General features: G+C 43.4%; 3 protein-coding genes across 4 annotated transcripts; all 3 read right to left on the bottom strand.

Annotated features, from left to right (window-relative positions):
- Positions 1-301: 301 nt before the first annotated feature.
- Positions 302-6,693, bottom strand: tmsb1 (thymosin beta 1). The gene is made up of 3 exons (XM_036549098.1): positions 6,596-6,693; positions 2,865-2,979; positions 302-630 (listed from the first exon to the last, which is right to left on the bottom strand). The coding sequence occupies exons 2-3, from the start codon at positions 2,965-2,967 to the stop codon at positions 584-586; spliced, it is 150 nt and encodes a 49-aa protein (XP_036404991.1). The 5' UTR covers positions 2,968-2,979; positions 6,596-6,693; the 3' UTR covers positions 302-583.
- Positions 6,694-8,356: 1,663 nt separating this feature from the next.
- On the bottom strand, positions 8,357-9,354 carry LOC118791234 (solute carrier family 25 member 53-like). The gene has a single exon (XM_036548532.1). The coding sequence runs from the start codon at positions 9,352-9,354 to the stop codon at positions 8,362-8,364; it is 993 nt and encodes a 330-aa protein (XP_036404425.1). The 3' UTR covers positions 8,357-8,361.
- Positions 9,355-11,271: 1,917 nt separating this feature from the next.
- prps1b (phosphoribosyl pyrophosphate synthetase 1B) lies at positions 11,272-20,839 on the bottom strand. Of its 2 annotated transcripts, none has more exons than XM_036548815.1 (7): positions 20,500-20,839; positions 16,265-16,454; positions 15,072-15,170; positions 14,305-14,429; positions 13,795-13,968; positions 13,160-13,319; positions 11,272-12,813 (listed from the first exon to the last, which is right to left on the bottom strand). In XM_036548815.1, the coding sequence occupies exons 1-7, from the start codon at positions 20,619-20,621 to the stop codon at positions 12,721-12,723; spliced, it is 963 nt and encodes a 320-aa protein (XP_036404708.1). In that variant the 5' UTR covers positions 20,622-20,839; the 3' UTR covers positions 11,272-12,720. The 2 variants fall into 2 exon arrangements, with proteins under 2 accessions (XP_036404708.1, XP_036404709.1); XM_036548816.1 differs by having other exon boundaries at positions 16,271-16,454.
- Positions 20,840-22,444: the final 1,605 nt, after the last annotated feature.

Below are 22,444 nucleotides of genomic sequence, written 5' to 3'. Positions count from 1 at the left end.
TTAATGCGCTGTAGGAGAAGTCACATTTCCAAACACATGCTTACTTTCAAGATGGAGAGTCAAATCTTTCCACACATGATCATGATAAAAACAGCCAGTCACAGCTATTCCCTTTTTAAAACATCTTTATTATTTCATTTAAAAACAAAAAAATTCTTTCAACATGTTACTTAAAGGATAAACAAATCCAGAATGGCACCAGATACAGAATGGGGAGACCTGACAGACTTGACAGCCAAATAACTGGTGACATTTGATTGGCGAAAGCTCAATGCATCAGCTGTCAAGGTCCCCCCCCCCCCCCCCCCCCCCAACTTTCAATTTCTTCTTCCCCTTCCAGGAGTGAATCCCAAAGTAAAAATCACAATGTACATTGCTGTGATTGCGAATGGCTTGAAGAGTGGACTCGGCCCCCTCACAATCCTTTCAGCGCCAGCCACCCTTTGCCCCGCTGCATCTAAGTGAGTGACATTAGGATGAGCGAATCAAGAAGGAATGAAAAATTAAAGGGAAGGGGGTTGTATAGCAACATTGGGAAGGGAGGTGAGGGGGAGAGGGGACCAGGGGCAGGAACTGTGGCTTTTCATTTGGAGCCTTCTTCAGCACATGCCTTCTTCTCCTGTTCAATAACTGGAGGAGAAATTAAAAAAGAACATCAGCATTCCTGCAGCCATTCGCATTCCTGTCATGAAATGCCCATAAATCTACGCATGGATGATCAAAGCTGAGTTAGACCCTGCACCTGCAAGAACGGCTGTAATCTTGCATTTGATAACATTTGGTACTCAAGAGGGTGCTATACTGTAAATGCTCACCTTCCCACAGGGGGGCTGAATGATAACAGGTACAATACGGGGCAGCAGGGGGTCATGGGTTTGCTGTGCCCCTGAGTGCAGCATTACATTCTTTTGTGTGCATCACCTGGCTGCAAAAATACCTTCACTGATTAGTGGCATAACTTTTTATGCCAGAGAATCAGCCAAATCAGTTACAAAGTTACAGCTGGGCACAAACAGCTGGAGTGACTTATGGGCTCTCCATATCGCAGTATGACCTGGCTGTGTTACAGTCCACTCTCTACCCATTAGCACTGCTCTTAGTCTAATCCACACATCTGAAAAACGTGTATCAGCATCAATGTAAGCAACTCTGTCACTGTCTGACGATGCAGAATTACCGCATTGATTAAGAGGGCCTCTCAGCACTGCAGTCTCCTTCAAGTGCTCTGAAGGCTATACACACATACAAGGGGATTTGAGGATAAACAGAGCACTTCTGTTGCAGCTGAACTGCAGGGAGAAGATGTGATTGTAGAGGAATGAGGGTGGATGCATGCTAGGAGATTTTGCCCTGGGCACTGACATCCCCTTTCGCCATTAGCAATGGCTGAGGGTGGGAGAGATGAGAGACCTCTGCCAAATTCCTCTGGGGCTGAATTCTGTCCCTGCAAATGGGGCCTGAACTTCCACTGATCTCAAAGTGGTGACCTCAGTGTACGAATCTCAATGATAAGCGGTGGATTATGGCTGAGTGGGTTATTTCTCTCTGCATCTCAGTGTTCCCACAGTACTCATGTCAACTGGGAATCAGTGAAACCACCAAGGGGCCAGTGGTCTTTTTTGAGCTGGACATGCGTAGTATTTTCTGTTTGTGGCTATGACTGGATGAAGCTGCCCAAGAAATGGGGTTGTCCTTAACTCTCTCATTGGCTTACTGACTGAGCCACTCCCAGAAAGTAATCACGGGACCTTGTTTTCCCACAAGATGGAGGACTGGCCAGCAAAGTAGCTGTAACTCCTCAGCACGGCCTGTTAAATTCTCCTTTTTACTTTTATGGTAAATGTACCACAAAATGAGCGCACTAATGCAATTTGTTTATTCCATTGCCGCACAAGCCGTCTTTCATTTACTCATTTAACTGTTAAGTTCCTGAAAGACAAGCAGAGCAAAGTGGAGATGGAGACAAGTTGTACTGAGATTAAACAGCTCCAAGCCACTCCTTTGTGTATTGTTCTTGAACTTACTCAAGGGTGACAGAGCACCTGGAACGTTGCTGGCTACTCCAGGCTGTGGGTGTGACAAGACCAGACATAGTCCTGCTGCTGGCATTTCAAGGGGGCAGGTGCATACAGTGAGAACGCCGTTAATCACAAGTACAGTTTTACTGCCAAATATCTGCCTGCTTTCAATGCCTGAATACAGTGGAAGGCACTCACTATGAGGGTGTGTGTAAATTCATGCACCCTGAATAGCAATTACTCTGAGCTACCTGTTTCCCAGGTCTATGACATTCATGAACATCAAAACATGCAAACTGCTCAACAGGTGGTTTTCCATTCAGATTTTGGGATTCACACATTGAGCAAGAACACTCTTCTTTTATTGCATGCTCAAAAAATATTTTTAAAAATTGCATACATGAGGCATAGCCCCATGCACACACTTTTTGAACAAGTGTTGCATGGCTTGTTCATAGAATTTATAGTAGGTGATCCATGAATCTTATGCTATGTGGGTACATTAATCTAGCCACGTGTATACTTTAAGAGAAAATACATGCAATGAATTGGTTTCAAATCATAAAAATAATGTCATTTTGGTAAGACTAATGAACTTGATTTTTACTGTCAAAAAACAATGTGCATAACATAACTGCACCAAGCATCATGCTGACAACAGACAAGTCATAGGCCAGCTTATTTGTGTGCTCATGAACAAAACAAGTATGAGAAGTCACAACTCAATGTTAACTTCTGATTCTGGAGATAATGCTGTATTTTCGTATGTGAACATGACCCCTGAAGTGTGCTAAGCAGTGGGCTCTGAGGAGGAGGGAATGGGGTGATGGAGACAGATGTACCTACCCTCCTTGGTGGGAAGGGTGTTCTTCTCTGCCGTGCTAGTCTTCTTTAGACACTTCTTGTCAAAGTTCTGCACTTCCTGCTTCACGGGGTTATTGTCACTCATTTTGGAGGGTCTCTGCGGGAGGGAGTTGAGGAAAAGTGTCAGATTTCAAACTCTAGCATATTGTTCTCACAGCTTAGCCATAATGTAGGGCTGGACCCCTCTGTGCTGGGTTGCTACCAGCTGATTGAATTCTCAGTCTGGGAGTTCTACAAAATGAATGCGTGTGAATATGAGGACTGTTTGAGGTTCTTACCACCTCCCACACAAAATGAGTCAGGAGCTGGAGAGATCTAATCAGCGGCACTGCTGATAGAGCCGATACTGCAGCCACACACCCACTGACACAATGGACCGACTCATGACTGTGGACACAATGGACTGACTTATATCAAGGAGACTGGCGGAGAGTGCTGTGGTGTATTAGTTTTCATACCACTGTCGCAGATGGTAATGTACAGCACCAGGGAGAACCCACTGCTCACTCCAGGATATGAAGAACTGGGAACAATGCTGACTACTTTACTCATACCAGCTCTTCCACACATTAAACCTTTCCCAGACACTGCCTCTGCAAACACATTCACTCATTACACCCTGGCAGTTTTTTTTTCAATACAAGATATACAGATATTCTAAAGGAGAAGGCGTGGGTTTAAGTGGTGATGTCTCCTGTGCACTCCTAAGTACAGGACTGTGGACTTTGCTCTTCCTTCCTCATGGGTGCTAGCCAGCTGCATTTAAGATTGAGTGAAATAAATCAACTGAAAGACTGACACAGCTGCAAAACACATTCCCACAGTTCCATGTTCCCCAACTGCAATGTTTTACTGTTTAAATATGATCAGAAAAATAAATCATTAACTGTAACAATCTTTACTAGTACAATGTTATAATAATAGTCTAATTATTGTTTACACAATAAAATACAACGCAGAGATATTTGTAATTCCACACTGCTGAACTAGTTTATAATTCCCAACATTTAGCCCTAACTGCACAGGGTTGCTGGACCACACACATGAAAAAGTATGCATGTATGATGATCTTAAACCGGCTTACAGGTTTTGACAGTCTCAGTTTTCAATGACACAAGTGAGTGCTCACAAAAAAAGAAAAAAAAGGTGACTGTATAAAAATGGTAATTGCAACACACTACAGAAACTACATCATGTACACTGAGGGCAGCAAATGGACACCATTAAACCATGTGGAAACATATTTCGCTTTTTTCCACCAAAGTGATGTATGTTAGAATTCCAATGCCATATGTGCAAGCCTCTTAGACAGAACAACCGAGTCCTTCGCAAAACAGGCTCAGGTCCAACAGACCATGTGGCCAGCACAGATCTTGCCCTTTACGCCGTTTACTTACAGCAGTAGATAAGCTGCAGATTTCTGGGAATCAAGGAGTGGGTGTGTGCTTCCCTTTCACACACACTATGGATTCTTTCTTTTTTATTACTAAAGATGCCTCGTGTGGCACACCTAACCCAACCACAGACATTTGCACATGTATGAAGAGAGAAGCACCACAGCCAGAATGAGCTCCACAGCTGTCCCAGAGCAACCACAGCTACTAAAAGGTATGGAGTCCAGTCATGACAGAAATGTCATTGAGACTAAGGGGGAGATATTTCTTTTCCAACATTCTAAGATCAGCTTAATTCATCTCCAGAGGCCTGAATCATGTGAGTGGCTCACTGTAAAAGCGGGAACCATATTATAGTTGCACAACCACAGTCCACATGTGTGTTTAACATGATCCAGCCCCACCTCATCTCATTCCTTTTAGTTCCCTGCTGTTGAGGGCTCCAGTCACCCACCACCGCTCCCTGCCCCAACCCCGCCCCTGCACTGCAGGAGCAGCAGTCTTGTAAGAAGGGTGCTTCAGACTCGTGTCAAATCAGCACTGCTTTGCAGTTTAAGAAAGTGGTGTGGATGTCTCCACAAGCAATACCCTGTCTTTGTTTTTTTCATGCTTCTTAATAAAACTGCAGTCAATAGATGACTTTGTTGAAAAGCAGTAGTGTCCGTGTTTTAGGATTAAAAAAATTCATTAATAAAAATCCATTTAAACCTAATTCCATCAATAGTCCAACTATTTAGCATTTGAACCTGATGCATAGGAATTCTAAAGATTTGGACACTAATATAGCACTGTCTGCTGCCACTGAAACACCAGTCTATTTGGAAATGTAACAAGTTGTACCAGTAGAGTAGGAATAACTGTCACTGCCAATTATAATTTTTACAAGTGCAATCTATAAAGCTCCATTTACATGTAATATAACAGAATATTTACTTTAGCAATTGTTGTTTTGCAAGTACCTTGCTCAACATTACAAAAAGCGACTCCACCTAGGAACTGAACCGCAAAGTTTGGAGATTCAAGTACTCAAGTACTGCTGCTGAGCTGTTATACCACCCTGCTGACCACTGGTGTCACAGTCAAGAACAAGGTTGTAAGGTTTAAACAGAACCCATGCCAGGATTTCAAAAGGTTAAGACGTGGAGGTCATTAACTGCAATACATCTCAAATTCGTAAAAATGTCAGGCACTTCAGTTTCCAATTCTCAAAATAAATGCAATTTAATTCAGACACTACACGCATCTATTTTATTGCCGCGGACTGATTTTCTAAGAAACATCTCTCTGAATCCATAATAGAGTGTTGCGACATGAAATGATAAGGCCAGGGAATTACCTTCTATTACACATTGGGTGGAAACAGACCTTCGTTTACACCTGTGCGCACAGCCAACTGAAGGTCAAAGCCTGCGAATGTCTCGTGGGAATATCGCGTCTCCTACCACCATTTATCAGAAAAAACATTATTTGTATTCTTTCTGTTCTCGGTTGACCCTTATCTACGATAGAAATGTGCATCGTGCTTCACATTGGTCTACAAGCCAAGGAACGGTCCATTGTTCAATAGAAAAGAAACGAAAAATACACGCATGCCAGTAAAGAGAAAGATAACCCATAAATACGGGATTGGACAGGCTGGACAAGGCTCTGCTGGTCGAGTCGATGCCAGGGAATAACACCATGCGCCCGCAGGTGCGGCAACAGTCACTCCCTGGTACCGAACCCGCGCCAGCGCGCGTGCAAGGCAGTCTGCAGAGGAATGTGTGATGAATCTTCAACAGATTCAGAGGAGCGTTTTGAATTCTACCTGCTCCACGCCTAAAAACTGACAATGTTTTCCCTTTTTTTGGAAATATAAATGCATATTCCTGTAACGCAATGATCCGCATGATAGCTGAGCTGCTGAGCACAAACGACACACTTCGCTGACCACACTCAGCATAAAGGAACGTAACAAAGCAGTTCATATTAAATACAGCAGCTGCAGATGCGATAAAAATCATGGTAAAGGGCCAAAGAGAAAACGAATCGTAATTTAACCGTGAAGACTGGCAAAGATCTTCGATTTAACTCATCTATAATGAACCACATTTATTGTGCTATCGCCTAACTGATTTAGAAGCGTGACCGTCGATGTAGCTGAACCTATCTACACTGTATCCAACAGTCGTGAGCGCAAATAATGCATAACTTTAGAAAATTGATTAGCATGCTGAATACGTAGGACCGATTAATATCATTAAAACCCCTCAAATAAAAATCCCAATAACATCCAAACGTGTCATTTTGAGTTCTTCCATATTACTGTATATACCCTACCTGGGATTAGCAGTTTGCAAACGCTCAGTAAAATCCTTCTTTCTTTTACTTCTGTGACATCTGTATGAGGAAAGCGGTTTAAATAGCAACGCACGCCCTAAACCACTTTATCATAGGTATCAACCCGCTCGCAGCCATTGGCCCACTCTCGTCCAGTCATGTATACCATTGGCCATACACACAGTCCTTCAAAATACATGGCCTATAAATTCGAGTACAGTAAAGGAATTTATCAATTTAATGATGAAAAAGCAAAAATACTTTACATATTTTTGTACAAATACGTCACATACCACAGAAATAAACTGAGTACGTAAGTAATTAAAAGTTCACAGCTCGTGTATGCGCTGTGGTTTTATTTGGGATTGAGCTATTGTTTAAGCGATACGAAACCGCCGCCTAGTGGTTAGTACTCCTTAGTGTGCCAAAGTAGTATGCCGATACTACCTTGGCACGATTTGTGTCATAATTACATTTAATTGATATACTGTACAAAAACAATTGGACAGCATAGCAGGTTCCGTCATTTCAGTTTTAATCTTAAGGTGTATATATATGAATACTCAATTTGTAAGTACAGAGTTATCTGTTACTGTTCCCTCGAGCACTGAACTGTACACTGATGAATTCTACCTGTAAAAAATAAACTGAAATAAAAATACAGCCAGTTAAAAAACAGTATCTGAAAAATGAATGTAACTGTGGTTTCATAAAAGTACAAAAAATTCAGCACTCATTTCAGCTATCAATATAAATGAATGCATGGCACATATGTATTGTTAATGACAACACTATAAACTAAAGAACAAGTAAAAAAACGTAATAACCTTTAAATGTTCAAAAATAGAGAGCACCACGTAAATGAATTTGAGTTAAGACCTAGCACTTACAAGCATTTAGACAGTTTTGAGCTTAAACTCAATGTACAGTAGTCTCATTTACCTGCTGGTGCTGAACCAGATGCACCAAGAGCAATCCAGCTGAGACAAGACAGGGATGCTATGGCCCCTTTGTTAGTTATTACTGTCTAATACTGCCTAGAAAAATATGACTATCAAGTGTGTGCATTCATGTCAGTTTCACAACAGTGCTCTCTGCTGGAGAAACATTGAGTGGAGTACTGTGCAGTATAAGCGGAATCCTCCTAATGATATATGCAACAATGTCACTTATAGAATAGTTCAGTATAGTTACACTCACATACATATAGCTTAGTAACATAGGTAATTTCATATATATGTCTTTAATTTGTGTGGAGTGCGATTCCACCTAATTCCTCACAACATAAACAAAAGGTGGTGTGTTACGAGTATGCAGAGCCCTTGCCACTTAGAAAGGGGAGGAAGGGATTTATAAGTGATCATAATAGTATTAAACGCCTTAAAGAATGTGAGCATGTTTTTGCATAGAGACAGCAGCACTCAGTCAAAGAAATGATAAAAGACCCAAGCTGCCCCCCCCCCCCCCCAAGGCACGTGCATGGAGTGTAAAACAAAGAAATGGCAGTGATGATATGATTAGTCTTAAAATACCTCAGTTCAATGAGAATATGAAGCCTCCTCCCTATGAAAAGGTATCTTATTTTGCACAAATTAATGTATTTATGAAATAATTAGTAAGTCATTATGTGATAAAGCTGCTATTTTTATAAGCCTGAGTTAAGGGAAGGTCCTCGAAACACTAATAAGAATGTCAGCCCGTCGATGATGACGAAAGGGAGAAGTGGCATCACAGAAGGGGACAGGTGTGCGTCATTCCTGCTGCCCTCAGCCGGCGCGTCTCTCTAGCCGGTCATAGATGGCAGTGGTGATGCCCCAGGTGAGGCAGGAGCGCAGGATGACCAGAGAGCCGCCCCGGTACAGCAGGGCCACGCTGCGCTGCCGAGACTCCCACAGCGCCGCCCAGGAGCGCCTCACCCCTCCCCCGTCCCCGCCGACCTGCGCCTGCATGTTAGCCACCAGCACGGAGAGCGGGTACAGAGGCAGGCTTATGGCCATGGAGTTCACCATCCCCGACGCGAAGGAGGACGCCACGGGCGGCAGCCCCCGCTCCCCGAGAGCGTCCCGCATGGGGTCCTTGAGGCCAAAGTAGAGCCCGTTGCCCAGGGCGTTGCGGAGCAGTATGGGAAGGGCGGCCCTGTAGAAGCCGGCGGCCAGGCTCTCTGCGCGGAGGTGCAGCAGCACGCTCCTGAGGGTGGGCAGGGCGCGGTCGTTCCCCGCGTTCTGAAGCACGTTCTGCACACGCTCGAAGGGCGTGAACACCAGGGCCTCCACCACCCCCGTGGCCACACCTGCCAGGGCTTGCAGGAAGAACAGGGGGGCGGGGCTTCCGCCCTCCGGACACAGCTGATGCAGGAAGGTGTCCTGCAGACCAAAGAGCAGGGTCCCGTGCAGCGTCTTCACCAGGAAGGGCGGCACCACCCCCCTGTAGAGTTTCCGCGGCCCCTCTTTGTAGAGCTGAGCCACGGCCTCGCGGACCAGCGTGCTGTGCAGCTGCTGGCGGAACACGGTCTTGTAGACGGGAAACGTGACCAGCGTGGTCATGGTGGAAAGCAGGCTGGATGTCCCCCCGTGCATGTAGCTGCGGAGCCGTGCAAAGGGGTCTCGGCCTGAGAGCGCTGCGCCGTCATCACACTCACCCGGACTCCGCTGCATCTTCCTGTCCAATGGGGCACAGCGCCGCCATGTTGGCGAGACGGTGAAGCTTGGTCGTACAGACACGAATACATCGACACCCTGGCATGCACCCAGGTGACACATGTAACTAAATTCTCCAACCAAAAAAGTACAACACAATGAAGCTAATGGCTGTGAAAATTTAATTAGAAAAATGATGCTGAAAAAAACTAAAAGTCTTATCTATATATGTTAGCCACATTGATTAGCACAGTTATACCAATATTATATAAAGCCAGTGCAATACTAAACAGCAGGGAAGAAAACCAGAAAGCAGTGCAATCCTGACAGTTGCCACAGGCACGGAAATGTGGGGGAAAATACCTCGGATGCCAATTTACAGTTGCAGACACACTGTTTATAGCTTACACATATGGGTTATTAAAAAGGTTCACATGCATGGTTAAAAATGAATCATTCGTTCATTTCAGCGTCATTGTTATGGGCCAACGTACAACGTGCTGTTGAAATGGAACTGCGAGACAAGTCGATTCCCGAAAATAAACTTGATTTGGAAAGGAAGCTTCGCACTAAAAGCAGTGAGGGAAGAGGGAAAACAACCGCCATTCTCGTGCTTAATGCACTTACCTGATTACTGGCGGTATCAGACCGGAAAACAGCGCTTAACGAAACCCAACAAGTATGCAGTTTTTCTGCATCAAGAATTCAAAAAAAATATCAATGTAATTAACAGTCCTGATTATCTTTTATTGTTATTATAAACACTTGTATTAATCTACCAAATACTAGCCCAATAAATGTCCAAGAAACAAATTAAATTGAAATAACTAAATTGCTGCACCGGTTTTTAGACACGTTCTTCTCACAGCCCATTGATTCTGCCAAATATATTACTAAGGCGTCGTCCGCTATTTTCGCTTTGTTGTGCAGTATAGACCCGCCCCTTTCTAGAATAACCATTGGAGGAATCATCTAAGACGGCTCTCGGTGAATGGACTGCGTTGGATATCAATCAAAGAGCCGGTAGAAACGTCAAATGTTTGCGTTGATAGTACTCACATCAAATTCATTCTTTTGTAGCTACAGTGGCAAACAATCGGCGATGAAGAGACAAATACATTAAACAAAAAGAAGACCGGAAAAATATTCAGTAGGACACGATGTGCGGTGTGCATGGCTGAACCCTTTAAACCGTTACGATGTTGTGATTTGATTGGTCCCCTGGGCACCGTGCAACCTTTCGTAGAAGGGTAGACATGAGGTGATGTCGCAGTGTTGTCTAGCTTGACTTGCTCGTCCGTTAACCGTTAGCAGCTCAAACCGACCGTTTTCACTGGGAAGAGTGTTGATTTTGATTCTACACATCAGCATTCTTGGTTTTGTCAGTGATCTAGTATATACGGCAATTTCTAAATATTCTAAATGAACCGCTGCACCTATATTAAACGACGTAGGTATGGACATGAAGCGGACCGTATCAAAAAAAAAAAAAAAAAAAAATCAACCAGCACGTTAGACCATATTTCAATATAGTTTTATACTGTTTTTATCCTAATAACTCCTCATACATTTCACAGACTATGAGGGCTTACGACACGTTTTCGATGGATTTAAAGTAAAAAACGGGCCCTCGTGAAATCCAAATCAGTGTTCGGGTGACTTCTGTTGTTTTGCTATCCAACTTAAATGCATTACTTTTGGATTTCTGTTCCATATTACCCATAACACCTTCACATTCTTCTGATGCATTTCCAAAAACAATTTTGTCAAGCAAGTTTATTTCCTGGTTATTTTAAAGGCACCAAAAATATCCCCAGAAAATTTCCCAAGATCAACATATGGTGGAGCTAGAAACTCCTCAGAGTAGACCTTGTGTGTTCACATGACACATGACATTTCAGCCTTGACATTTCATGCTTATGAGATTAAAGCCTGCCATCAGACTCGTTGTGCTTCTCAGCGATGAACACAGTAGACACCAGATTTGAAACCAGACATTACTTTAATAGTCCATTCTTAGATGCAGTACATTCAGGGAGATAGACATATCTGTAATCAGTGAGCCCCCTTCATCTGAATCAGGACAGCAAAACCAGGGGAGGACACATGGTCCAGCACATGGCTCACACGTTAAGGCATCCACATTTCCACGGCAGGCCTCTCCACAGCAGATTCTGCAAGTTCAATTTATACTGAGGCAGAGAAAGACCTAGGAAAAGGCAGTAAATAAAGCAGAACAGCTTCCCACACATCCATATACATACCGTTCAGAACCATGTTACTTGGCTGTAGGCTCCATGGCATATTGCGATGCAGCAGCACAATTCAGAACACAGCCCCTGCGTGTGGGGGTACCGCAAAATCACAGGATATTATATAAGATTCCGCTTTCTAGCTCCTCACTAGATATTGCATAAAGCTCATCAGACTTCATTCCTGAACCGGTACTCAGGTTACATTTCATTGGTAGAGACTTGCACTACTGTCACAAATGTGCAGGATTGTCACGTTTTACCACAGAAAGGACAAGCCATTAAGACATGTTTTCAAACACCTGATTTAATGTCACAGTATCATGCGCTTCCAAACTTTTCAAAATAAAAAGCAGTATAACAAGTCATGGCATGGAATGGGAATAAGCAAGAACAGCAGAGGCAAAGCTAGAATAGTGATAACTATGAATGCCTCCCTGAGGTCTAACACTCAAGAAAAGCAATGGTTCAGTCTGCAGTAACAAGTACAGATACAGATTAGCAACAGCTGGAATGTAGCACTGAAATGACCTTCCTTAGAAAATGTAACTAAAATCTTTCTCTTAAAAAATGTTCACACGGAGGTTTCTTTTAAAAAAATAAAAACAGCAGATCTAGCCTTTTTTCCAAGGAACCTCCTGCCTGCAGAGACCCCAAGCTAAATCCCCGCTTCAAAGAGAGGATGCCAGGAATCTCAAAAATAAACCCTTTCCACTTTGATCCATATTCTTGGTGTGAAGTCTTCCTCTCAAACTGGCCTTCAGCAGCACCGTAAACTATAATTCTTTCTTCAATGGCTGCCAAACACAGCCTCAAAAACAAAGACATGCAAAAAAGGAGACCGATCTAAACTAAAAATCAAAATTCAATCACATTGACAATCAGTGTAACAGTATGACCAGGGGGTGGGGGAGGCGGGTTTAGAGGAGGGGAAGGGAGGATTAAAGCTTAGTGCTGCAGCTAGAAGAGAGATGTCCAAGATGGAGTCAGAATGGTCTGAAAGGAGACTGACACCAGCCTTTCTAAACCACCTGAAACTTAGGTGTGGCCACCCCCCTGGGAGGGCTGGCGGCAGGTGACTTTTGTTGGCAGAAAGGGGAAGGACTGCCCCATCATAGCAGGGTGGGTAGATCACTGCAGAGAGGAGGTAGTGATGACATTGTTGGGGGAGAAGTCCTCCTGTGTCAGGGCAGGGCAGGGCGTGGCAGGAGAGGACCACACCTCTGGACAGAGAATGTTACAAGGGCACGTGGCTGAAGAGATAGGACACCGACTCGCCGTTGTGAGTCCTACGGATGGCCTCGGCCAGGATCATGGAGATGTCGATCACCTACAGGGAAGGGGCCAATCATCAATGAGTTGCCGCATCATTTAATGGGACATACTGAAGTGAAATTCACATACTCTGCACATGGCAGGGTATGGGGTCAAAATATTAAAAACACCTGACTGTGTATTTGCACTATGAAGTCATGTTAAACAATGTGGGACAATGTGCACTCATACATAGGACAACCTAATAAAGAAAAAAAAGCTTAGCCCAGATAACAGAAGAACAGAGACATCTCTCAGACTCCAGGCCCAGGGTTGCCTAAACCAGGTCTCTTAACTGTCACTGAAGACAAACTCAAATGTTTAAAAAGCATCTGGTTACTGTAGCCAGTGAGAACCCTGACCTGTATTTTGGGACAGTGTTTCATCTTCTCTTCCTGTGGGATGGTGTTGGTGACGACTACAGCCTCAAAGCAGGCATTGTTGATGCGGGAGATGGCTGGGCCAGAGAAGATTCCATGGGTAAGGATGGCATACACTTTGGTAGCACCAGCCGACAAGAGCCTGAGTGTTAAGAGATGGTACAGTTCAGTTTTGTACACTGTGACAGGTCCACAACATGAACCCTGTTGGACCTGAAGTCCAAATGGTCAAAGATTTCAGGTGCATGGTCATAATTGCCATGTCTACTGCATGCAACAATTAGAAGAGCATTACTAAGACACCAGATGTCACTCATCACCTGATCACTTGCGACCAACTTCCCTGGAAATGGATGTCAATGTATTGCCACTGCCATAACAGACAAGCTTACACAATAAAAATGTGGCTAAATATTGGCCACATACATTTGCAGGTAAATGGGACGCAAGTGCCAAGTCACATTTTGCATTGTTACCATGTACACTAAATCAGTAGTGATAAAACAAGTACTACAAGAGACCCTCAACAGTACAAATTTGGTGGTACAATTGGAAACCCAAAAAAAGGGGGGGTGTACAGGGGAGAGAAACTTGGTCACAGAGTGGGAGGGACTTACTTGTCAGCTGCATGACAGATGGTGCCACAAGTGTCGGCCATGTCATCAACCAAGATAGCAACCCGGTCCTTCACGTCCCCCACTAGAACCATGCGGTCCACCTCATTGGCCTTCTTTCTCTCCTTGTGGATGAGGGCAAAGTCTACATTCAGCCGATCCGCAATGGAGGTGACTCTGACAAGGTAGGACACAGAATAAGATTTAAGCATGCATTTAGAATTTCCCCAATAGGATTTTATGATAGTGAAATGTATGCACATTGCCCATCACAAGTCAAGAGTACTTTCTGACACCACATACCACCATTGTAGCATTGTTTTTCCCTGCCTGGGCCACCAGAGGTCCCTTTACAAATTCATGTAGAGGTGCCTTTTTGTCTTTAACGTACCCATTGGTATTAAAAAGGATAAATCAATAGGGGAGGGGCTCTGAAGGCTGCAGGATAACCCCCTCTCCCCCATTCAGCAGAAATACCCAGGCCTCCCATAGGTGATGTCATTCATCAGTCACCTCTTGGCTCCTCCAGCGTCAGGGGACACGATGGTGCAGTTCTTCCACTCCGGAATGTTCTCCTTAATCCACTTGAGCACAGCAGGTTCTGCGTACAGGTTGTCCACGGGGATATCAAAGAAACCCTGTGGAAAACAATCAGCAACAACATGAACCTTCAGCACAGAAAGCGAGGCAGCGTTTCTTCACTGTAAATTTATCTGAATGCATAGGAGTGTTTCTGGGTTAATTTTTTTCTGGCTTCCAATCTCATTAGCACTGCCTTCTGCTTTTCGGATTTGTAAAGAGCTCTTCAAAATTTCATCCAAGTAAACTTTCCTGAAACAATTACCATTTTTCTGGGAAGCACTGTTTAGTTCAAAAGAAACTGGGGACAGATGCCAAAAACTATCTAGAATACAGTGTTCGGGTAAGCTGCATTAAACTATTGGATCATGACTGCATATCCTCTCATGATTCATTGCTGAGTAATTGACCACATCCCCTTCACATTAAGCTCTTCTGCTCCCTGCATTCTCTCTGCTTGTTTGAGTCATAATTTCTCCCCAACACACTTGGGAAATTTTGGTGGCACAGGCAGTGAGAGTGTGCATTTCTAGGTCCGTGCACCCACTGACCTCGGTGCAGTGACAGTGTGCACGTATAGGTCCGCGCACCCACTGACCTCGGTGCAGTGACAGTGTGCACGTATAAGTCCGTGCACCCACTGACCTCGGTGCAGTGACAGTGTGCACGTATTGGTCCATACGCCCACTGACACAGCTCACCTGTATCTGCGAGGCGTGTAAATCCATCGTGATGATGTGGTCAGCTCCAGACACTGACAGCATATTGGCCACCAGTTTAGCAGAGATAGGTGCTCGACTCTGTAGGGACAGACACATTATCTCTGTCAGACAGACAGCGCTCCACATGACACTGTCTAATGCCTTAGCAGGTCCAATTAGCTCTTACAGCACTTCAAAAGGTATAGAGGCATCAAAAACAGAAGTGCCATTGATCTGAAAAATCCATGCAAATTATGGAACTGCAAAATGGTAATGTTAGTGTACAGCCTGAGATTCAAATGTACAGAAAGTATACAATTCCCATTACTGACCATTCCTCCCAAATACTGTTGGCAGTAGAAAATGAAAGCATTGAACCTAACCCTCCATTCTACAGCAACAATTTTTTTACACATGCATTTTACCAGCCAATGCATTCATCCCCTGGACAGTTTATATTCTACACTGCTTTTTTATGGCAGGAGGGCACGATAAAGACACTGCAGCTATGCTTGAAAGAGGAAATGTTGGCTGAACGTAGTTGACCAATGACATGAAAATGTAAGATGTATGCCTACAGTCAGATGACACCAGTTGGTCCATTGCTGATGAAGATAAGATAACAGGGGACTCAACCAGCCCTGGCCTTTTCCGGTAAAGTATGAGTCAGATTACGTTCATTGTAATGAAAGAAAAAACTAAACTACACTTATTGAACAGCAAACTAATCTTACTATATCTAACTATATCTTGATGTGTCTTACTGAAAACAGTCATCTTTCATTATGACGTAAAAGTATACTGCAACCTGATTTCTCCAGCATTTACTTACTTGAATAATATTTATGTTAAACAAAATGCAAAAGCTATTAAATATTATTATATTTGTAATCCTGAAATCTCTATTAAGCATCTACCTGGTGCTGGTATCAATTAGTACTTGCAATAAGCGCATCTGGACTCACACAGTGGCAGAGACACTGAGGAAATGATGACAACTTTGAGCGTGTCTGAAGTCAAACTGAAAAAAACAATCCAGTAATCTCAGATTACAGAATCTCAGGACCCCATGTTTTCCCCCATTCAGAACTCAAACCCGCTTTGACTTCAGCCTCACTGCAGCTGCGGCGTGGGATGGACGATGTGGGATGGAAGCTGGAGTGGAGTAAAGAAACTAGATCGATATCCCTCACCCCCACCTTGTCCTTCTTGTCCTGGCGGGCGTAGGGGAAGCAGGGGATGACGGCGGTGACGCGGGAGGCCGAGGCGATCTTGCAGGCATTGATCATGATGAGCAGCTCCATCAGGTTGTCGTTGATCTCCCCGCAGCCGCTCTGCACGATGTAGACGTCCTCGCCACGGACGCTCTCCCCGATCTCCACGCTGCCGAGGGAGACGCGCAGCGGGAAACCCGTTAGTCGCCCGCCATGTTTTTTTACGTCGACGAACGCTTTCAGAAACCTTATTTCTCAGAAGTGCTTTCCACCTGCCAAAGCCACCTGCTTGTCAATGTCCCTCCACCGTGCTCCCTCTGCAACCTGCTGCAAGTAAGCGCAGGGCAGCAATGTACCAAAGGCTTATACATCAGGTTTCTAAAGACCAGTCTGAGTTTAAGATGTTCCGTCACCCATCATGTAATCTTCACACACATACACGTAGTCTTAGCTGGAGCATGATCCTCAGGTGCCATAGTAATGGTTGTGGCTACCGTAAGAGAGGCAGTGATACATGAGGAAGGGCTCCAATGAATTTAATGCACAGCAACTCTCTATACTGCACAACTGAGGGAGTGGGCAAACTGCATTCAACTGCCGCTGTTTTTAATGCTTTCCCCCTTTATGTAGCCCTATTTTTCAGTCAGCACCTGGATATGTTTCGCTTGTCTTGCCATGCTAGCCACTGTAGTCATGAAGGAACGTTGAGGTGCGCCAAATAAAATGGTCCAATACCCTCACTCACCAACAACAACTTTTTTTTTTTCAGGTCAAGTTGCACAGGGCACTAAATTGAGCTAAGCACCAAGTGGAGATCAGGAGTAGCTTCACTGACGTCATCCAAGCAGCCTGGAGGCGCCCGAGTCGCCAAGGGGTGTAGCAGCGGGACAAGCAACCCCTGCAGACACACCCACCCCTGTCTCTTGTGAAACAAAGCCACTCTTCCACTGCTGTGGGTTCCTGCTCATTGCTGACTGACGACCCGGCTGGGATTGATCAGATACAGCAGTGACCGTAGCCTCCTCAACATCCCAAATGATGTCTTGGAGTTATGTATGCAATACAACTTTAAAAATGTGTTTTGAGATTCATTGTTCCATATTGTGATGTTATTGTGAATAATTTAATAATACAATAATGTGAAATATTGTCACCCTTTGGCAAACTTTGAAATTACACCCCTCACACCTATGACAGTAATATCAAGTAATGTAATGTTGTCTCAGGACCCTGTGACAGTAGGAGAATTTAGATATGATCCAACCATTTCAGGGAGGTTTCTGAGCACTACATGAAAGTCTAAATTCACACCTTACCTGTGAAAACTGATGCAATTTAATTTTTAATCAGAAAAAAAATTCAATCATCAGATCCAAAACTCCCACCCATCAACCCACAAAAGTATGTGATATATGTATGTAAACTAACTGAGTACAAAAAGAAAAACTAAATCAGTGCAACTTGGACTTGTAGCCTTTTAACTCTGTCACCTCCTATGACAAACAAGCAGTTGGACTTCAAACCTTTTCTGTGATTCTGTTATTGGGTTTCTCTTTGGGTCACATCCTCGATTAACCTCTCTGACATTTATCTAAAATCCATCTTCAGGTGGAATAGCAGCTGGTTATTTACCTCGTAACTGGCTAATTATTGTACAATGTCAATATTCTCATATTGTTTCATCTTTGTTGTTTATATGACAGAGTAGATGATAACTACTGAATCTGTTAGTTGAATCATTAATAAGTTGTCAGAAGTCATATTTCCTGTCAGTTGTATGGTGAATTTATGACATAAGCTGCAATCAGTAGCGCTGGTACACTGTGTCCCATGTTCACCGATTTGTTTGGCAGCTCTAAAAAAGGCTTGTTCGTTCCACAAACTCCTTGATTCAAAATGATCCCTCTTTCTTGCCGCCCGTGTTCAAACATGTACTTCAGAGTGTGGAAGTCTTTTTCCTTTATGTTTAACTATGGGAAGCTGTAAAACTAACAGGTAAATAATTTTGCCATTTTGTACAAACTACCAAGCTGCAGGCCTACTTGAATTTGAGTCGCATATACCATATTCTTGAACTGATCTGCTACACTGTACATACTACCATCCAGTCATTGGCCAGTTCATCTGCAGCCAATAACAATCTACCCAAAACTAACAAGATTACCTGGGGATTGGAATTTAGCAAAGGATTTAATGCGACACCACAGGATCAAGCCGCAATCCTGCAGTCCCGGCTGCAAGGACTGATGTCACAGCAGGGGAACAAAAAAAAGTGACCGAAACTGCAAATCACATATCTCCAAGACAACCTTAAGAAAAATAATCCCTAAGGAAAAAGGGAAAGGAGAGGTTTTCAGAGAGCGTGTGACGTAAAGATGGAAGACACTGGATTAACAACCAAAGTCCGCAGGGGCTTGCATTCAACAGGTGCCTAACAGAAAGGCAACACCACTTCAGGCAACAACTCCTCGCGCTTTATGCATGTGGAAACAGTGCCACAATTCTTGACTCCGCTGGCTGCAATACTGAAACAATGTCACAAAAATGTAGATGGAGAAGTGAAACCTGGGGACTGAGAGAGCACCATAAAGACAGGCGCAGTCTCAAGGGTGAGGCGATTTTCCTATCATCATACTGCCCCGAGAAAACACTGCAATACACAAGATATTCCTCAATGACTGCAGGAGGGGGGTGACTACACTTTGCTGTTGGGTTTCAGAACTTCAGTTTACATTACTACCAGACTGTTATGTTACACTGAGATTTGAATAACCACTATACAACAAACAACAAATCTCAAATGTATTTTACACGTTTTATTTTTAAGTGCCAATTACTTCAATCCTCTCACTGTTAGTGACATGTGGTGACATGGCAGTTCTATTCACTTTTAGGATCACTCCCTCAGCTGTGAAAGGTGGTATCAGAAAAACTGCTGTTTCAGCTTTTTACAGGCAAATACAAATGAAATGAAGACGTGACGTACTTTTACCATTAGCTCAGGAGCTAGTCGATTACAAAAAACAATAAAAACAACAAAAACTTCAAAAACTGAAACAGAAGTACAGTTTTTTTAAAGAAGGATGCTACCCATGGCATGAGCAGTAACGTAGAGTAGTTGGAAGTTGTAAATTTGGAAAAATCATGATATAAAGGTCTTAAAACACTCTCCAGAGCGAAGGGTCACAAGACACAGAAGAGTCTGACAGGAAAAAGATGTAAAGAACGCGACACAGATACATCTATTCTGCGTATTCCTATGATGACCTCCACTGGATTTGAGGAAGATGGAGGCCAGTGTATTCATATGGCTTGCTACACTGCTCAGCGGCAGAAAGAGAACCAGTAAAGGACACTTCAGCATTGTGGGTGGCACGTGGAGTATGGCACGGATAGAACGCAGCAGGCATTCGCTTCTAAATCTCCGATCAGCAGTTTCAAATTAAAGGAGACCTTTCACTGAAAAGCGGGCCTTGTTTTCGCGAAGACTCAGCATCACAGCTGCGAGGTAGTCACAACACTCACTTATTAGGTTGAGGGCGGCATGAATTTTCCAGCGCACGTATTTTATTTTCCGTTTCAGTGAAACTGCCAGTGTGCTCCTGAAAATTCAGTGCATCACACAACATTTAAGTTAGCAATCTTATAAATCCAAAAACATACTACCAAATTTCACTGAATCACACACATTAATCCTACAGTTTCACGACACTGCTTTCAAACCTCATCTATATTAGTAGTTCATAGTAAATTCCATAAAACATGGCTATCCAGACACAGTTAATAAAGTTAGTTGGCTAACTACAAGCTGGGCTAGCTTCAACCCAACAATTGCTTCCAGCGAAAGGTGAGGCTACAATACTAAATTATGCGGCAGAGCGGGGCCGGTTTAAAAATGAATCCTGACTTCATGTCCCACAGGCAAAGCGTTCTGAGGGCCTACACTATTCCTGGGAATTGAAGTGTCGCAGCTGATTGTGCTGAAAGAACAGACCACTGCCTACGTTTTAAGATAACTACAAGGCCCAGCATGCCTTGCAAACGGTAGCTGCTAGCTACCCATATTCAGCACTTGTAGATAACCCATGTGGTACAAACAACCGAATTACACATCATAAAATAAACTCAACTAAAAAAAAAAAACATTATTGACGGGTAGCTAAACAAAGCAGCACACCATCACCCACACAAAACCGTGCAGCAAGCCCACTCACCATGTCTCCTGGTTGCTAAATTTCTTTGTAACGACCTTCCCCAGCTCCAGCCCCAAGCGGTCGGCGATTTTTTGAGACAGATCCTGGTGGGAGCTACCACTGAAAATCTTGATGTTCGGCATTTTTATGCGTTCCAGGGCGTCGGTTTACGAAAAAACTGAAGTGACAAAAGAATCTGAACCCGTGCCTAGACACGAGGAAGCGGTTCCCGTCAACAACCTGCACCTCGAAGCGAAATAAAGTTAGATATTTCTCTTGTCATCTGATGTCCAGCTCTCTCTGCCAGTTGCACACCTCACCCTACCGTTCCTCCATCATAACCTCCGCGCGCTTCCTCTCGGCAGCGCGCGAAAGCACTTTTACCACATGACGTCACCACGGCGTTTCCTTTTTCACGTGGTTGGACGTGTGAAAGCGTTCTGCGTTCGCAGATGGAATATGTCCTAAATCTTTGGACATTTTCCAAAAAGTTTTGATCTTGAAGGGGAATGTAATTAATATAGCCACTTAACCGTTGCGTGACATTTACATAAGTTATTTTCTATTTGATTCTTTATTGATGTTGTTATAAGTGATGTCCTTAGTAGAACCACAGCGATACTCTGAACGTAAACTGACGAATGTGAATTGCTCGTATCATGAAACAACTACCAAAGATAGCATGTTTTTTTTTGCCATTTACTCAAATTGAACAAATCTAGCTTAAAAGGTAGCTACATAATTTGAAGCATTGCTAACGTTACAGTAGCATTGCATTAGCTAGCATTGCACACGCGCACAATGATACATAATGCAATACATTCCTGACTCCTCGATGGTTTATGGAGTTTATTTTCGTTTGCACCATCATATTTAGCACACCAGACATACTATGATTTACTAATGATTTGCACATCTTTAGGATTTGGGACCTGGGTACAGAATTAGTTAAATATTTGGTTGTCCGCTGGGAAGAATAAATATTGCAAAACTGCTTGCTTTTTATCTTCTTAGCTTGACTTATTTAATACTGCTCGAATATTGTGCAGTCTCCATCTAGCGGCTGATTTTCAAAAGTCACCGTTAGAGAGGCATTGCATCAGTGACTTCATTCCAATCGCAAATTTTGATTTTAACAAAGAGACTCTGAAACGTTTTGGCCAATGTCGGGATTAGCTGGAAATATACAGAAAATATACACACATCAATTGTAGAACAGTTTTTGGCCACTGAAGACAACAGTTAAGTATAAGCTGGTTTATTGTGTGTTTGCATGGTGCCTTCTTTTGACCTGAATGGGGTTCTAACCATTTCTTGTCAAATTGATTCAGTTCTATAAGTAAAATATTAAAATTACCTCTAACAAATACTTACATTTTAAGGAGTGTACATTTACACTTACCTGAAAATATCTGGGATGAATACCTAATTCAGCTGTGCTCATGAGTGGTCTCATTTCGCTATGTGATATGTTTCACTGACTAAAATACATTTTGTAAAAACATTGCGCCACCACACCACCTTGCAATCCAGGTGATGCGCTACCGTGGAAGCTCTATTGTGGAAATATACTCTGCCTATTTCCACAGTCCTGCATTTCTCCAGAGATTGCTGCTGACAACATATGTTCTAGGAGAGACCGTGAGAGCTAAGCAGCTTCAGCCACTGTTGGCCCATGTGATGACCTGATGTAAATGACTTTACTGCAAAAAGCCAGATAACAGAACTAACATCCGTCTCACATCCTGAGCCAAAACAAATAGGACATTCAAGTTACTGTGTTGACGCATATAGATCATGTGATTCTGGCAGGACTATTTGATAACGTCAGTGAAGCCACAAAAAAAAAAAAACGTCACCAGTGTCTGTTGGTCTGCTATTCATGTCGTTGTAATTTCAATGTCGCCACATCTGTCTTCCCCGTTTCTCACAAACACTTGCACACACACTCACTCACTCCTAAGCT

This window comes from Megalops cyprinoides, chromosome 16, assembly GCF_013368585.1.
Source record: "Megalops cyprinoides isolate fMegCyp1 chromosome 16, fMegCyp1.pri, whole genome shotgun sequence".
NCBI lineage: Eukaryota > Metazoa > Chordata > Actinopteri > Elopiformes > Megalopidae > Megalops > Megalops cyprinoides.
This window is presented reverse-complemented; position numbering and strand designations above follow the sequence as displayed.

Coding starts and splice junctions, on each gene's coding strand:
- tmsb1 (XM_036549098.1), bottom strand. CDS start 2,967: ATGAGTGACAATAACCCCGTGAAGCAGGAAGTGCAGAACTTTGACAAG. Junction 631..2,864: donor CACCCTTCCCACCAAGGAGG/GTAGGTACATCT, acceptor TTTCTCCTCCAG/TTATTGAACAGGAGAAGAAG.
- LOC118791234 (XM_036548532.1), bottom strand. CDS start 9,354: ATGTGTCACCTGGGTGCATGCCAGGGTGTCGATGTATTCGTGTCTGTA.
- prps1b (XM_036548815.1), bottom strand. CDS start 20,621: ATGCCGAACATCAAGATTTTCAGTGGTAGCTCCCACCAGGATCTGTCT. Junction 15,171..16,264: donor ACAAGAAGGACAAGGTGGGG/GTGAGGGATATC, acceptor CTGTCCCTACAG/AGTCGAGCACCTATCTCTGC. Junction 12,814..13,159: donor AACACTGTCCCAAAATACAG/GTCAGGGTTCTC, acceptor CCTTCCCTGTAG/GTGATCGACATCTCCATGAT.